At 33.1% G+C, this 16862-nt stretch overlaps 1 protein-coding gene across 6 annotated transcripts in view; it reads left to right on the top strand.

Annotated features, from left to right (window-relative positions):
• The window catches only part of GRIK2 (glutamate ionotropic receptor kainate type subunit 2), a 733346-nt gene extending 717021 nt beyond the window's left edge, over positions 1-16325 (top strand). For 4 of the 6 annotated variants that reach the window (XM_070796035.1, XM_070796030.1, XM_070796031.1 and 1 more), the window contains one exon: positions 14619-16325. In XM_070796035.1, coding sequence (XP_070652136.1) covers positions 14619-14783 — 165 coding nt within the window. In that variant the 3' untranslated portion in view covers positions 14784-16325. Of the gene's footprint in view, positions 1-10399; positions 10487-12058; positions 12194-14618 lie in introns of those variants that run through there. The other 2 variants (XM_070796032.1, XM_070796033.1) reach the window with 2 other exon arrangements.
• Positions 16326-16862: the final 537 nt, after the last annotated feature.

Genomic DNA, 16862 nt, shown 5'->3' with positions numbered 1-16862 from the left:
TGAAATCAAAATTCCGGGTACAGCATCCTTACATTTTACTTCACTTAATAACTAAATTCAATTTACTTCACTTAATTTAATTAAGAAAGGTAATTAATTCCTTGAAATAGTGTTAAATGACTATTCTGATAGTACCATTCTATGAGTAAAATAACCAATTAAAAAGTTTGAGAAATTTGGACAAGTATATGATTTATTTAATGGCTGTATCTGCTGATCTGACTAAATCAAATATCTTTTGCCACAGGTGTGACTGAAAATTAGGTCTAAGTACACTTTTTATATTATGATTTTATTACGATGTCAAAATGAGTTTGGGGCTCAAATCCTAAGAACTAATCAAAGATGAAAGTGATTAAGTCTTCAATTTTCATATTTACTATAAGTTATCAACAAATGTGATATTTGGTTAGTTAATGCTTAAAATGAGTCCCAAAGTAGTATAAGGACCTTAGGTTGTCTAGTTAGAACTTCACATCATCCATATGCAGTAGTTTTCTTTCACTTATAGCTCTGGTTTAAAATAAAACTTATTTAAAATATGATAGTCTACTGCCCTTTTCTCTTTGTATCCTGTTTGTATGATTTCCCTGGGCCTTGTCTCTATGTACAATTATTTGATAGCTTTAAGGTGTTTTTAAAGGACATGGGGATTTACTTTTTGTATACTCACCTTTATTGTTCTTATAAATAACTAGTTTAGTTGAATTTTTCACATATCAACCAGTTCTCAATTTCTGTGGATTTCTATGACCTTCTTAAACATTAGAAAGTTGGAATCAATTGACCTATTTGGGCTGAAGCAGATAAAATATTATATTGGAAAAAAAGAGCTGTTTTGATAGGACATGAGCATATGAATCACATCCTCTGATGTCAACGTCTCCACAAAGCTTCCGTAATGAAGTTCAAATTCTCTAGCTTCTCAGAGGAGACATTTTAGGATCTCTCTCTGTTCATCTTTGTAGTTTCATATTTTGCTTCTCCCCAATTTGTGCTTGTACTGTAACCACACTAAATTGCTTTCTATTTTCCAAGGCCAGCCAGCTTTTTAAAATACTCTTACCATTTGACCTGAGCAACCTTTGTCCATTTTTCTACCTGGCAAATTCCTACTAGTCATTTTAGATTAGGGATTCAGGACTAGGCATCAACTTGCCAAGAAAGGTTTTCCTAATCAACAGGTATAATGAATCTTGTACAGTTCAGTTCAGTTCAGTCGCTCAGTCTTGTCCGACTTTTTGCGACCCCATGAATCACAGCATGCCAGGCCTCTCTGTCCATCACCAACTCCCGGAGTTCACCCAGACTCACGTCCATCAAGTCAGTGATGCCATCCAGTCATCTCATCCTCTGTCATCCCCTTCTCCTCCTGCCCCCAATCCCTCCCAGCATCAGAGTCTTTTCCAATGAGTCAACTCTTCGCATGAGGTGGCCAAAGTACTGGAGTTTCAGCTTTAGCATCATTCCTTCCAAAGAAATCCCAGGACTGATCTCCTTCAGAATGGACTGGTTGGATCTCCTTGCAGTCCAAGGGACTCTCAAGAGTCTTCTCCAACACCACAGTTCAAAAGCATCAATTCTTCGGCACTCAGCCTTCTTCACAGTCCAACTCTCACATCCATACATGACCACAGGAAAAACCATAGCCTTGACTAGATGAACCTTTGTTGGCAAAGTGATGTCTCTGCTTTTGAATATGCTATCTAGGTTGGTCATAACTTTCCTTCCAAGGAGTAAGTGTCTTTTAATTTCATGGCTGCAGTCACCATCTGCAGTGATTTTGGAGCCCAGAAAAATAACGTCTGACACTGTTTCCACTGTTTCCTCATCTATTTCCCATGAAGTGATGGGACCGGATGCCATGATCTTTGTTTTCTGAATGTTGAGCTTTAAGCCAACTTTTTCACTCTCCTCTTTCGCTTTCATCAAGAGGCTTTTGAGTTCCTCTTCACTTTCTGCCATAAGGGTGGTGTCATCTGCATATCTGAGGTTATTGATATTTCTCCCAGCAATCTTGATTCCAGCTTGTGCTTCTTCCAGCCCAGCGTTTCTCATGATGTACTCTGCATATAAGTTAAATAAGTAGGGTGACAATACACAGCCTTGACGTACTCCTTTTCCTATTTGGAACCAGTCTGTTGTTCCATGTCCAGTTCTAACTATTGCTTCCTGACCTGCATACAAGGCACAACTATTTCCACAAGGTGGTGTTAGATTTTTATTTTCTATTACAATGAAATGGCCAACATCCGCTGGATCATCAAAAAAGAAAGAGAGTTCCAGAAAAACATCAGCTTTATTGACTGTGCCAAAGCCTTTGATTATGTGGATCACAGCAAACTGTGGAAAATTCTTAAAGACATGGGAATACCAGTCCACCTAACCTGCCTCCTGAGAAATGTGTATACAGGTCAAGAAACAACAGTTATCAGAGTACATCATGTGAAATGCCAGGGTGGATGAAGCACAATCTGGAATCAATTGCCGGGAGAAATATCAATAACCTTAGATATGCAGATTACACCACCCTTATGGCAGAGAGCAAAGAAGAGCTAAAGAGCCTCTTGATGAAAGTGAAAGAGGAGAGTGAAAAAGTTGTCTTAAAACTCAGCATTCAAAAAACTAAGATTATGGCATCCAGTACAATCACTTCATGCTAAATAGATGGGAAAATAGTGGAAACAGTGAGAGACTTTATTTTTTGGGGGGCTCCAAAATCACTGCTGATGGTGACTGCAGCCATGAAATTAAAAGATGCTTGTTCCTTGGAAGAAAAGCTATGATCAACCTAGACAGCATATTAAAAGGAAGAGATATTACTTTGTCAACAAAGGTCCATCTCCAAAAGTTATGGTTTTTCCAGTAGTCATGTATGGATGTGAGGGTTGGACTATAAAGAAAGCTGAGCACTGAAGAATTGATGCTTTTAAACTGTGTTGTTGGAGAAGACTCTTGAGAGTCTCTTGGACTGCAAAGAGATCAAACCATTAGTCCATCCTAAAGGAAATCAGTCCTGAATATTCATTGGAAGGACTGGTTGTGAAGCTGAAGCTTCAATACTTTGGCCACCTGATGCGAAGAACTGACTCATTGGAAAAGACCCTGATGCTGGGAAAGATTGAAGGTGGGAGGACAAGGGGGTAACAGAGGATGCGATGGTTGGAAGTCATCACCAATTAGATGGACATGAGTTTGAGCAAACTCCAGGAGTTGGTGATGGACAGGTAAGCCTGGCATGATGCAGTCCATGGAGTCACAAAGAGTTGGACACAACTGAGTGACTGAACTGAACTGATTTAAAAGAAAACCATATCACTTTATCTGTACATCTCATTTTTTTAAAAAAGCTTCAGTTCAGTTCAGTTCAGTCCAGTCACTCAGTCGTGTCCGACTCTTTGCGACTCCATGAATCACAGTACTCCAGGCCTCCCTGTCCATCACCATCTCCCAGAGTTCACTCAAACTCATGTCCATCAAGTCGGTGATGCCATCCAGCCATCTCATCCTCTGTCGTCCCCTTTTCCTCCTGCCCCCAATCCCTCCCAGCATCTGGGCCCATCACTTCATGGGAAATAGATGGGGAAACAGTGGAAACAGTGTCAGACTTTATTTTTGGGGGCTCCAAAATCACTGCAGATGGTGACTGCAGCCATGAAATTAAAAGACGTTTACTCCTTGGAAGAAAAGTTATGACCAACCTAGATAGCATATTCAAAAGCAGAGACATTACTTTGCCAACAAAGGTCCGTCTAGTCAAGGCTATGGTTTTTCCAGTGTCATGTATGGATGTGAGAGTTGGATTGTGAAGAAAGCTGAGTGCTGAAGAATTGATGCTTTTGAACTGTGGTGTTGGAGAAGACTCTTGAGAGTCCCTTGGACTGCAAGGAGATCCAACCAGTCCATTCTAAAGGAGATCAGCCCTGTGTGTTCTTTGGAAGGAATGATGCTAAAAAAGCTTAGCTAACTTCAGAAACTATCCTCATTCCAAGAATATTTGCTAAAACAAACAAACAAAAAAGAATATTTGCTGCCCCTTGAGAAAGTTGGGAATGAGTTTTATCCATTTCAAACAAGGTCCATTCTTTCCTTTGTGAAGCCTCTGATGAGAGTTCTCCCTTGAAAGTGAAAGTGAAAGTGTAGTCGCTCAGTCCTGTGCAGCTCTTTATGACCCCATGGACTGTAGCCTGCCAGGCTCCTCTGTCCATGGAATTCTCTAGGCAAGAATACTGGAGTGGGTTGTCTTTTCCTTCTCCAAGGGATTTTCCTCACCCAGGGATCAAAGCTTGGTCTTCCTCTTGGCAGGCAGATTCTTTACCATCTGAGCCATAAGGGAAACTTTGCTCACTATTTTATTCATATTTGCTGATTTCTGTGGGGGGTAGGGGGAGGAATCTCTCTTTCCGTATTAGATTCTTACCTCTTAATTCCTTTAGGAAAAAGGACTAGTGAGTTTGATGTATCTCCATATCTCAGACAGTTCCTGTTGGCATAAGACTCTTCCTTTTTATATTTCTCTCTGTTTTTCTACTCCCTTCCTTTTTTCTTTCTCTACCTGTTAAATAATGAAACTGACTCCAGAAACTTAGGAAAGTTGATCATAAACAATAAAAAAAACTATGTTTTCACATAATTCAAAAGAACTATGTTTATAAAGTAAATAAATAATAGGTTTATTAGATGTTATATATTGTGTTTATTGTGATAAATTATGTTGTTGAGCTCCATTCCTCTTCATTTTTCCTGAGAAAAATATTTTACTTTGTTGGGCAATATGGTTTAACACCTTAGTTAATTTATTAAAATTAGCTGTGAAATAGTCCTAGATTTTATTGTAAAATATGCATGTGAGTATACAGAAATTTATTTTATTTGCACTTAGGATTTGTGTCTTTAATTGAGATTTTTGGATTTTAAAACCAAAGTAAATATTTTTAAAATTATTCGTTTAGTCAATAATTATTTATTGAGAACCAAGTGTGCAACGAATTTTATTTGCACTTTGGAAGTACGCAAGTATATATTATTCATAATTCCAGCTCCCATATACTTTATCTCTTACCTCTTTTTCTTTTTCCATTGTATTTCTTCTTTCTTTAATTCATAATATTCTAGTATTTTTAAAAAGAACAAATGAAAATTTCTATCTTTATCTAAATAAGCTGGTGGATATGATATACATGCAATCTAGTTGAAAATGAAGTTTATTTATAAAGTTTATGGATAATTAATATATTACCTTTCAAGTCTTATCTCTAATAATGATAATAAATTAGTGATTATTATTAAAGGTGAAAATAATATGTCTTTTATAGTATATATTTTGTAAGATATTAAAGGATCACACTTTATAGTCTTAATGACTATAATGTTTTTATATTTCTGAACTATTTTAGAATTAAGTGTACTATAAGAATGTTATTTTTAAATGAGGGCAGGTTAAACTAAAAAGAGAATATAATGCTCAAATATGTAGACCTTATAAAAATATAAAAATTATAAGTTGCATTCCTTTCCAATAACCACAAGATGGTGTATTATAATTTTTAAAATACTTAGTGGTTTTAATTTTGATGCAAATATTAATGCCTGAAGGACATATTGCTTTTCACATTTATTCAAACTTGTAAACTAAATAGTTGTTTTTCTTTTTTTGATGGTTTTCACCATATAACCTGGCCATTATGAAAGTTACTTAAAATGTTTTTCCATTTTAAACATGTTTGAAAAACAACTAATCAACATGTGCATTTTATAATTTTCTTTTTGCCTTATATTTTCCTTGCTTTTAAAAACATTAGTACTTGAGGTTCATTCAGTAAGCAATTCAAAAAATTGTTGCATATCTTAGGCAATTATCAATGCATTTCAGATAACATAGATTTGTTTGAAATAGTCTGTGTTTACCTTTAAATCTTACTTATAACTGAAAAAACTTGCTTAATATTTATAATTTTAATTTCTCTGGTAATATATTTTTATGATAATACATTGATTTTTGTAAGTATGAGTTATAAATTGCTGTAAGAATTTTTATAATACTATTTTATGATCATTATTGTTTATTAATTTATGTTGGAATTATTAATCATTTCTTAAATTTTTGAATATTTTCACTTTTAAAAGCTATATATAATTCTGCCTTCTTTTGATTTCCAATGAGAATGGTAATATAACTTGCATAGTTGCACCTTTTGTTTCTGTGTGATACATCTATAAATAGATTTATTTCCATATAACTGAAATAGATTTGCCTGTACAAACTGTTCCTTATTGAACATCAGGTTGAATATGAATCTTTGCATTTCTTGATATGAAAATATAATAAAATATTCCCTTTCTATTATTTAAGCATAAAGAAAATACAGTAAATATATCTTAGAAATAAAAATATATAAATTATTGCTGGATATTGAATTTCTAAGCTACATTCCGTGTCTTGGATACATGTTATGTGCTTTCCTGCAAGGTGATTAAAGTACATTTTAAGAGCTATTTTGTACAGTTGTTTTTCAGGACATAGTACATTTTAGTGTACATAGTTGTTTGTATTATAGAACACCGGTTAATCTTATCAACAATAATCTTTATATAATGTGGTGATTTTCAGTCATTGAAAATTCAAAAAAAGTGTTGTGGGTACATAGAATGTTCTTCAGTGTATAGTTGAATAGGAAATGTAGAAGGCAGTTGTAACTCATAGAAGGACAAATGAATGAAACAAGGCAATATGAGGAATAAGAAGAAAATCATAGTGGTTTAATTTAAACTTGCAAGACTAGACATTCTGTATGAAAGATTATTCAGAGGAAAAATACTTTTCAAAGCTGGCTGAATCTGTATTTCATGGAATCAGGAGAATTAAAACAAGTTGTTCATAAATCCTTATGCACAAATTGCTTCCAGAATGCTGAAGAATTAGTTCTAACAGAAGTAATGCTTCATAAAAGAATACATTTATTGGAGAAGATATATGAAAGCAAACAGTGTCCTAAATTATCAGTAAAAATTTTATTACAATATTTACATTTTTCCAAATAATACTTACTTACAAACCATGGAATATTTGTACTTTTCATATAGGGAGTTTGTATTTAATATATGGAGTTTTAACTGTTAACTTTCTAAGTACATTTTTAATTTAAAATCTAGCTATAAAGCATGTTGCTACTCAAAAGTTAAAAGTGGCAAATAAACTTTGGACAAAACTGTATTTTGTCTTGTTTTTATATTACTGCCTTTCTCTGAAAGCAGAGCATCTCTCAATTTCCACTAATAACCTCTATAGGGACTAACTGGATGGCTCAAAAAAAAAAACTTTTTATAAATAGATATAAAATAACACTTCAATTGCCAATCTTCCTTTTGCTCACTAAGTAGTTACAAATCAGCAAAAGGAGTTTTAAGTCATTTGTTTATGATAACTCATACTCTTTTAATGCCCATAATGTTTTAAAACAAGATTATAGCTGGTTTTCATAAATGACTTTAGAATTTTTAAAGTGGTACAAAGTTACTCTGAGAGCTATGCAAAGATTATTATCCATATTGAGCAGAAGAGGATAAGTATATCAAGGGTCAAGTATGTTTCTCAAGTTGAAATATGCCTATTCTGTTTACACCACAGAACACTACAGGACATGGAAGGAGAACATTTAGCTATTTTTCTTGGCAGGTTTTATCCCTGATGTTGTATTGACAAAATGTATGGAGTGGGAGTTTGAGTTAGATAAACAGACTGGGCTTTGATCGTGAGCCCTGTATAGTTATTTCACTTTCCTGGACATTAAGCATGAGTTTTGAAATTTAAAAAAAAAGAAAAGACTTGGAATCATTCTTCAAGTGTGTTCAACTCTGTGTTATATTAATCTTTCTATACATCTTTTAAATAAATGAATGGGTTACAAATACACCATAAATTAAAATGCTTTAGAAGTTAATATAGTTAACATATATAGAGCTTTTTGCATGTCTGGCATATACTAAGAAGCTTTCATTATAATATAATTATTATTTTTATTTATAAAACTGATACATTTTAACTGCTGTACTTTAAAGGAAAGAGAGCTTTCCTGGAATTAAACATTAGTTATTTGGATGTTACATACTTTGTTGAAAAATTGTTATTATTATGACTACTGGCAAGAATATGATTAACATTGCTTTTTCTTAAAATTCGTTTCACAGCTGTGTTGACTAAAATGGTGTTGAAGCTTGTCAGACCTAATTTATTGATTTTTCTAACTTAAGTAAGGGAAGTGTAAAAATGTATAATGATGCCCCATTTTTCTCTGTCTCATTTATTTGCAAAATGCAATATAAAGTTATTCAGTAAGAGTCAAGGTTTCTGAGAGTATTTTAATCTTTGGTTTTGTTTATCATTGTAAAATAATCCAGGCTAAAACATAGGAAGCTTTGTCATTTTATTTATTAAGAAAAAATAATTTAGTGCCATAATTTTTCTGTCTGATTTATTATTTAGTATTCAAAAATTACCATTTGTTAAGAATAGAGTCCAGGTAAAAGAACTTAGCTGAAATTCAAATCACTGTTAGTGAGGCAGGCTAATATAATAACACACAGAATGGAAGTCAAGAGAACAGTATTCCTTTTTCAGTTAGAATATCAATGTGTACATACCTCTCTGACTAGTGCACAGCATATTTAAATTATATATATATATATATGTATATATGGACTTTTTAAAAAGAGTACTGCTCTAAGACTAAGCATCAAGATCAAAGTTTATATATATATATATTATATATATATATTTGGACATGAGTACCTTAGCTAGTCATTTTTCATCTCTCATTGCTTCACTGTTACATTCATACAGCTTTAGGTAAATCTATACTTCTGATAGATAGCACTAGCTATTTGATATTTTTAAAAGACTGCTAATTAAAGAGTAAAATCAAAAGAAATGGGCCTTGTTAAATGACATTTATCTTCATTATTTAGAACACCAACATTTATATAAAATGTTGCATATTGCATCCAATATACTTTTTATTTCCCTTTAGTTATTATTTAGTTAATTTAAGTATTACCTAAAGTGGAGCAATTTTCCACAGGGATTAATTACAGTGACTGGATTTGTCTCTACTACATGTGATCTGGAATTCTTGGTCAAATGGCCTACAGCATCCAAAATTAATTAGAAAATATCTAAGAATGAATGAGGTATCCATAATCAGTGAACAAATAATTTAAATGAAAAAACAAAACATTTTCGTTGAGAGATGCTAGTATATATTAGGACATTGCACTACAAAGTCTCTTATAAACAGTTTAAAGATGTTTTGAGTGAATGAGTGAAGTCGCTCAGTTGTGTCCGACTCTTTACGACCCCGTGGACTATAGCCCACCAGGCTCCACCGTCCATGGGATTCTCCAGGCAGGAATACTGGAGTGGGTTGCCATTTCCTTCTCCAGGGGATCTTCCCGACCCAGGGATCGAACCCAGGTCTCTCGCATTGCAGGCAGACTCTTTAACCTCTGAGCCACCAGGGAAGTCAAAGATGTTTTAATAGGCTTCAAATAGAAACTGTACACAAAAATGGTTGGAAATTGTTCTGAATATTGGAATATCATTTAGTTAATTTCAACCCACTCCAGTGTTCTTGCCTAGAGAATCCCAGGGATGGTGGAGCCTGGTGGGCTGCCGTCTATGGGGTCGCACAGAGTCGGACAGGACTGAAGCAACTTAGCAGCAGCATACCCTTAAAAAATCAGACAGTAAGATATATAGCATAGTTTCCTCCTTACATATTATGTAAGCATATAATATAATATGCATATAATATAATAAAATAATAGCATATAATATTTATGATTATTTCTCCAATTGGTATATTATTATATATTCAACATGAAAGTGATGAGTTTCAAAGTTTAAAAAATTAAACTTATTTTTCATCAGTTGCTATTTTTTTAAAGACATTGCTAAACATAAAGGATTTAACTAAAAAATGAAGTTTAAATATATCACTGTTTAATGTGGAACATGTTTGCAACTAGATTTCTAATACTAAAAAAATTTATGTGCTTCTCAAAGTGCTGTCACATCATGTATCATATAAACATATTTATAAATTAGAAAGTCAAGCTATTAAGATTAAATTATTCTATAACACCACGAATGATATTCTTGAGAACATTTATCTGTGGACTATTTATGTGTTGTCTTATACATAAAAAAATAGCTTGTTTAAAAGGCAATGTACATCTAGACAAATTCATTATTTTTAAGGTTTCCAAACCTTCATTGTTTCAAGAATTAGAGATGTGTAATACAGGTTGCCTCATTAAATATAGTGAATTTTATAATGAGTTTAACTAATTTAAATGCAATTATACATGCTAACAGCTCAAAGATTTAAATTTTCATTTTCAGGAATCTTCTATTTGGTTAGTGCCACCCTACAATCCAGACACTGTTTAGTAAACTTTTGAAACTTACTAAAAGAGGTTTTTAATAATGGTTAGTATCCTTGCACCTTTTTTTCTTTTTGTAGTCTGTCATATTGTGCAGAAACATTTTTGTTGTTGTTTTCACCCTAAGGAACTTTCTTTGACACAATTTGTGTGTTTCTGTCCCTAAGAAGTGATTCGAAAAGCATGGTAGTTTTCTTTCTCTTTCTTCCTCCCTCAATCTTTCTCTCACTTCCTCTCTCCCTTATTTTCTTCCCTCTTTCCTTCGCTGTTTCTTTCCTTAAGTCCCCCACCCCCTTTTCCTCTCTTCCTCTCTCTTTTATCCTTTCTTTTCCTCCTCGCTCCTCCTCAGTTTCCTTCTTCTTCATTATAACTCTGAAAATTCCTGTCAAGTGCATTTAGGTTTTTCAAAATCTTATTCCATAGTTCAATAAAAGGACATGTGAAAAATTCTGATCATGATATGAATTAGGAAACACTATTTGTCTCTATCAAATGACAAGTTAGAAGTTTAAAAATCAGACATAGTAATTTTTTGGCGACGTACAACACAGAGAAACAGCTGTATCTCACAATCGTGTACAGTTTCAACTTCAGGTCTTACAGAGATCAAGATACAGAATTTACATTTTAAAGCTTTAAAAAATTTTTAAAAACTGTGTTTTCTTTAGTGATACAAATGAACCATACTTTATGGTATCATTAAATTTTTTAAATTTGTCAATATTGTCTCCAAATTTTTGCTCAAATCTAAAGATTTTCATAGTTTTGTGAAGGATTGGAAATATTATAAGTAAGAAAAGAACCTACAGTTTCATGGTGACTGTATTAGAACCTAAGATAATACTATTTTTTTAGGTAAAACATATTGATAAATAAAAAAGAACTGTCAAAGTCAACTTATTTAGAGAAAAAAGTTAACAAAAGTGGTAACATGATATTATAACCAAAACTACTGATTGACTGCTTAAAGCTTGCTTGATTAAATTTTTTACTTTCTAATGGCTTAAGAAAATAGAGATAGCCTAAAATGATAATGGTGGGAATACATGTTTACAATTTTCAGAGTTTATAAATTTGTAAATATCATTTACTTGAGATAATTTTAAATTATTTATGCTTGATTGGGGCAGGATATATGCTTATAATTTATATTAATCAGTATTACAAGTGTTATATTACATAAAATTGCTTTAAAAGAGTTTAAATGCATTTATAGTCTGAAGTTAAGTATAGGCTATTAATACAATTTGTCAATATTGTCTCCAAATTTTTGCCCTAACTAACTAGAAATAAAACTGAATCAGTTCATGGTTGAATAGTTATGTACATTTGTGAGATTTTTTTCCTGAGAAAATCAGTTGTTTAGACCACTCTATTACTATGGATAAAACAATATCTCTATTTTATCACTTGTGAAATCAATATAATCATGATATCTAAAAACTGAGTTTGCCAAAGAGAATGTTATAAATTTGGGAAATTTAGTTATTTTAAATGAAGGCTTATTTCAAACAATTCAACATTATTCACATCCTATAACATTTTTAAAGTGTCGATGGCATCAAGCTCTGACATTGTTATATTATCTAATCAATTCTTCTGTTAAATGTTTCAACAGAGAACCAAGACTAAGTTACCTCAAGACTATGTATTCCTCCCTCTTTTGGAGTCAGATTTTTCCATTTCTACAGTGTTGTCATCATCACCATCTTCATCATCATTTTCATCATGTTCTTAATAAGTACATCTAATAGTAGGTATTAAGCAACAAGAAACACTGTGTCCATATACTGGCTATCAGGTGTCATATAGATCTTTTAACAGAAATAGAATCTGTGAATTTCAAAACCGTATAATTTAGCACATAATAAATAATACATAGAGATAACTTGCAGTTAGTTTGGAATTCATGTGTAGCATTTAATCATCTCCCATGACAAACACTAATAAATTAATATTTTTATGAATTTAATGTTATTAAACAAATAACAAAGTTTTATCTGATTAATTAGCTCACTTGTACACAATGTATTTTACTAAGATTCTGAAAAAAAATTTTAAGCAATTGAATTACAAACATTATTAAAAAAGAATTAAAATGTTAAGGTCATGTATGGCTATTGTTAATTCAGTCAACATGCGTACAACAGTGTTGTGAGCACTTGATCTCTATTCTTTACAATTCAATGAGAGGGAAACATGGAAGCCCTGGAGGTCAGACAGAGAAACATGATAGTGAGGGGAAAGTAGTAAACTGAGTAGAAATAATAAGCCTGGTCAACTGGAAACTAGTTCCTGAATAAGTTAAAATTTGAGTCATGTCTGGAGGTAAGGGATAAAGCTGGACTGATGTGAAAGATGAAAGAACTCTGCTAGTACCAGAGCAAAAAGAAACAAAGGAGAAAAACTTTGGCGGTCCAAAGAGAAGCATGTGTGTAAAGAGAAAAAAAAAAGAAGAGGAAGAGGAATAGGTTGGGGGAGAGATAAGGTAAAATTAACTCAGAGAGGTCATGATGAAAAAAAGAGATTTGATTTCACCTGTTTATTGGACAAGAAAATACTATTAATAACTGATGTTTAAAACAATAGATTATTGCTGATAATTGTGAGAATTTCAGCAATAGCCAAGGTATAGATTTGGGATGATCACTAAGGAAACTCTTCAGCAACCTAAAGAAGAAAAATGAGAATATAGCCAGGAATGGACAAGAAGCTACCAGTGCAGGATCAAAATACATAAAATTGGGTATCAGAATATCTTGCTGGAGGTGCAGTTGTGAGCTGCAGAAAGTGAGTTATCCTCTGTCATATAGATGCCCAACTTAATTCAGTGTTAGTTTGTGTCACAAAAAGTGATATATGAAAAGTATTTTAAAAAGTATAAGGCATGTATATGGTATTAACCATTTTTATCCTACATTATTTTGGAATTTAGTTCAGTTCAGTTCAGTCGCTCAGTTGTGTCCGACTCTTTGCAACCCATGGACTGCAGCACAACAGGCTTCCCTGAACATCACCAACTCCCGAAGCTTCCTTTTGGATTTTGGAATTAGCCTAAGATGATAAACAACAAAGAAGCATCATAAAATGCAAAACAAAAAAGACTTCTCATGCATATTTGATTAGGTTTATTTCATTATGTTTTCATATCACTTTTTGGAATTGTGTAAATTTTTCATTCTTGTCCACATTTTTAGTTGTTGTCCACATTTTTAGTCCTTGCAAAAAAAATAGCCTAAGTCTTAGACCATCTGAATGTTAACAACAATATGCAACTAGCTCATGAATCTGATTTATATGTAACTAACACATGTATCTCAATTAGATGGAAAGGGAGACTAACAAGTTTCTGTCTTATGTTTTCACTCTGTAATAGGAATTTGAGGAGTGTGTCATAAGTTCCAGATATATAGAATTTCTGGCAAATCTATTGCCAATGAAATCGGAATTAAAAAATATATATAGGGTCATTTTTTCTTCATGAAATAAATTATTTATCAGTCTCAGTTACCAAGTTGATGATACCAAAAGTGTAGTTAATATTTGTGCATGGATTTTTAAATGTGATACAATGTCATTTCATGATTAGGTCATATGTGTTTGTAATCTTCACCAATAGTTTTATAGGCATGATCACAAAAAAGATATAATGAATACCAAAAATAATTTTCCATATTTTGTGTCTAAATGTGTGAGTGCTATTTTTGTTCTGTTTTGAAAGACAAAATGAAGAATCCATGTTTAAAGAAAATTTTCATATCTTACATTATGATCTAAAAGCCAGTATATTTTGTCTAATTTTTTTTAATAGCATGGATGGATTTCTGGTAACTGATTTATTTGTGCTTGTATTTAAATTTAAGGTAGATTATATCTTATCATGTTAATCAATTATATATCTTAAAACCTCATTCAAATTATGTGTAATGTATGCATTCCTAGCTGGCAGTTCACTATCAGGTGGAGATTTTCTTTAAACTTGCCCACTTTGATAAAATATTTTAATTATCATGTTTTGAGTATTAAAAGTGGAATAATTTGATATAACCATTATAATGGAATTTTTCAAAACTTCAAGGCTGCTATGTTGACAAGTCTGTTGAAACTGAATTTAATATTTTTCAGGACCATTGCACTTGATGTGTTTGTAATATTTCCTTTTCTGTGTTATTCTGTAGAGGTCCTTCTGTAGCGCCATGGTAGAGGAACTGAGGATGTCCCTGAAGTGCCAGCGTCGGTTAAAACACAAGCCACAGGCCCCAGTTATTGTGAAAACAGAAGAAGTTATCAACATGCACACATTTAACGACAGACGGTTGCCAGGTAAAGAAACCATGGCATAAAGCTGGGAGGCCAAACACCCAAGCACAAACTGTCGTCTTTTTTTCCAAACAATTTAGCGAGAATGTTTCCTGTGGAAATATGCAACCTGTGCAAAATAAAATGAGTTACCTCATGCCGCTGTGTCTATGAACTAGAGACTCTGTGATCTAAGCAGTTACAACGATCAGACTTGATTTATAAACATCATGGATCAACCAAGTTACACGGGGTTACACTGTTTATCATGGGTTCCTCCCTTCTTCTGAGTGAATGTTACATAACCATTTTGTGGCTGGTTTCAAATGCAGTCCAGGAAGAAATTACAGGTTCCTTTTGAGGTTCAACTGTTGCCAGGAGATGGAATATCAATGCCCCAAGGGTAACCAGAGGAAAAAAATCATTAAGAATAAAAATACTTGGAATCAGCAAAAACTGTAGTGTTACAAGACACAGTTAAGTCTTCTGAACACCCAGATAAGAGGGTGATGATGTCACTAGCCCCCAGCTACTCAGTATAATGGTCATCTGAATAGACAATATGTGCTTATAGGATGTGAAGAAATGTAAAGCAAAACAAATCTGAATTTCATGGCAAGTGGAATATAAAGCAGATCTTCATCAGTGTCTTTCTTTCTTTTCTTTTTGTTTTTTTTTTTGACAGTCTGTGTCACTGATTGAAATAGAAGTGTCAAATTACCAAGGCAATAATGTTTTTTCTTATATTCACTGTGGCAGGAGATTTAACATGTATCTCTACCAAATCCCTACCTATTCCAGCCACCCTTTCCCCAACCTCACACCAAGAATAAAAAAGCAACAGTTGGTTCAGAGATTCTGAATTAAAATGGATGATGTTTTGCAATCTTTTTCTTAAGCTGTAAAAGAGGGCTGAGTATTGATAGTTCTGTGGAAGACTGCAACTTTCATTCTAACATTCAGACATGTTAATCCAAAACCTCCTTCCTGCTATAAATGAACTTGATGGAGCCTGGGCAGATCTCAGTGAAAGGAGAAAGGGGACTGGTCATCTAAAGAGAAGTATGTGTGGTGAACTCTGACGTGGACTGCATTTATCAATACAGTCACAATGTTAAATGAACAAAAATTCTTGAGCAGTTTTTTTCAAAAAATGTTCAGGTTTATTTGTGGAAATGCAAGATTTCTATGAAAATAGTTTTTGTATGGAAATTTTTGTAATACTTTTTATCAACAAAATAAGAACATGCGTTCCTGTCAGGGGTGTGATGTCGAGCATGAATGGTAGTGCGTGTGCACCACCAACGTTTGGTGAAAACTATTTTTATCAAGAAAAAAAGGAGTCATAGAAGAGAAATATTTTCAAGTTAGATAATATAAAAGCTAGGTGCACTACCACCTCTGCTTACCATGCCACACCCCTGGTTTCCACGAGGCTGATAACATACTGTAATGAACAATTGTGTGTAAAATGGTAAAAGACACAGACCTCTTGACAACATTGTGATAACAGTTGAGTGCACACAGTTTGCTGTTTGAATCCAATGCACAAAATTTAAAAAATCATTAAAATTATGTCCATTTTACTTTCAGCTTTGACTTTCATTTTTCTCTAGTATGGGTAAATGAGCGCACTATTTGTTGTTTGCATGAAGGGAAGTTCACTTCCTGAAACCTTCCAGGTCATCAAGGATGACCACTTCAAAACTGCCTGGACAAAAGAAGAAGAAAGATCAGGCTAAAAGCTGGACCAGAATATAAAATGTAATCTTCAGGCTTAGGACAGTTCAAACGTGAAAAAGAACAGCTTTAGAGGATACAATCATGATCTTAGCTCTTGTGAGTGGACATTGATTATGTCCATAGTGTTGTTTAAGACAGTATAGTGATTATGATATTATATGTGAAGTTCAACTCATGTCCAATTTACGAATTCATTGCACATTGATGATTTAATTCAGCAAAGGGAGAGGAAGAGATAGGCTCAATATCAACAATAAATTAAAAACAAAACAAAACACCTCATTTTAACTAGAACTCTTATCCAAAAAAAAAAACCAAAAAACAAAAAACAAACAACATAAATTTCTAATAGCCATTACTTAAAAATTCAATTTCTAAGT

Source organism: Bos indicus, chromosome 9, assembly GCF_029378745.1.
Source record: "Bos indicus isolate NIAB-ARS_2022 breed Sahiwal x Tharparkar chromosome 9, NIAB-ARS_B.indTharparkar_mat_pri_1.0, whole genome shotgun sequence".
NCBI lineage: Eukaryota > Metazoa > Chordata > Mammalia > Artiodactyla > Bovidae > Bos > Bos indicus.
The sequence above is the reverse complement of the archived record's forward strand: the minus strand, read 5'-3'. Positions and strand labels throughout refer to the sequence as shown.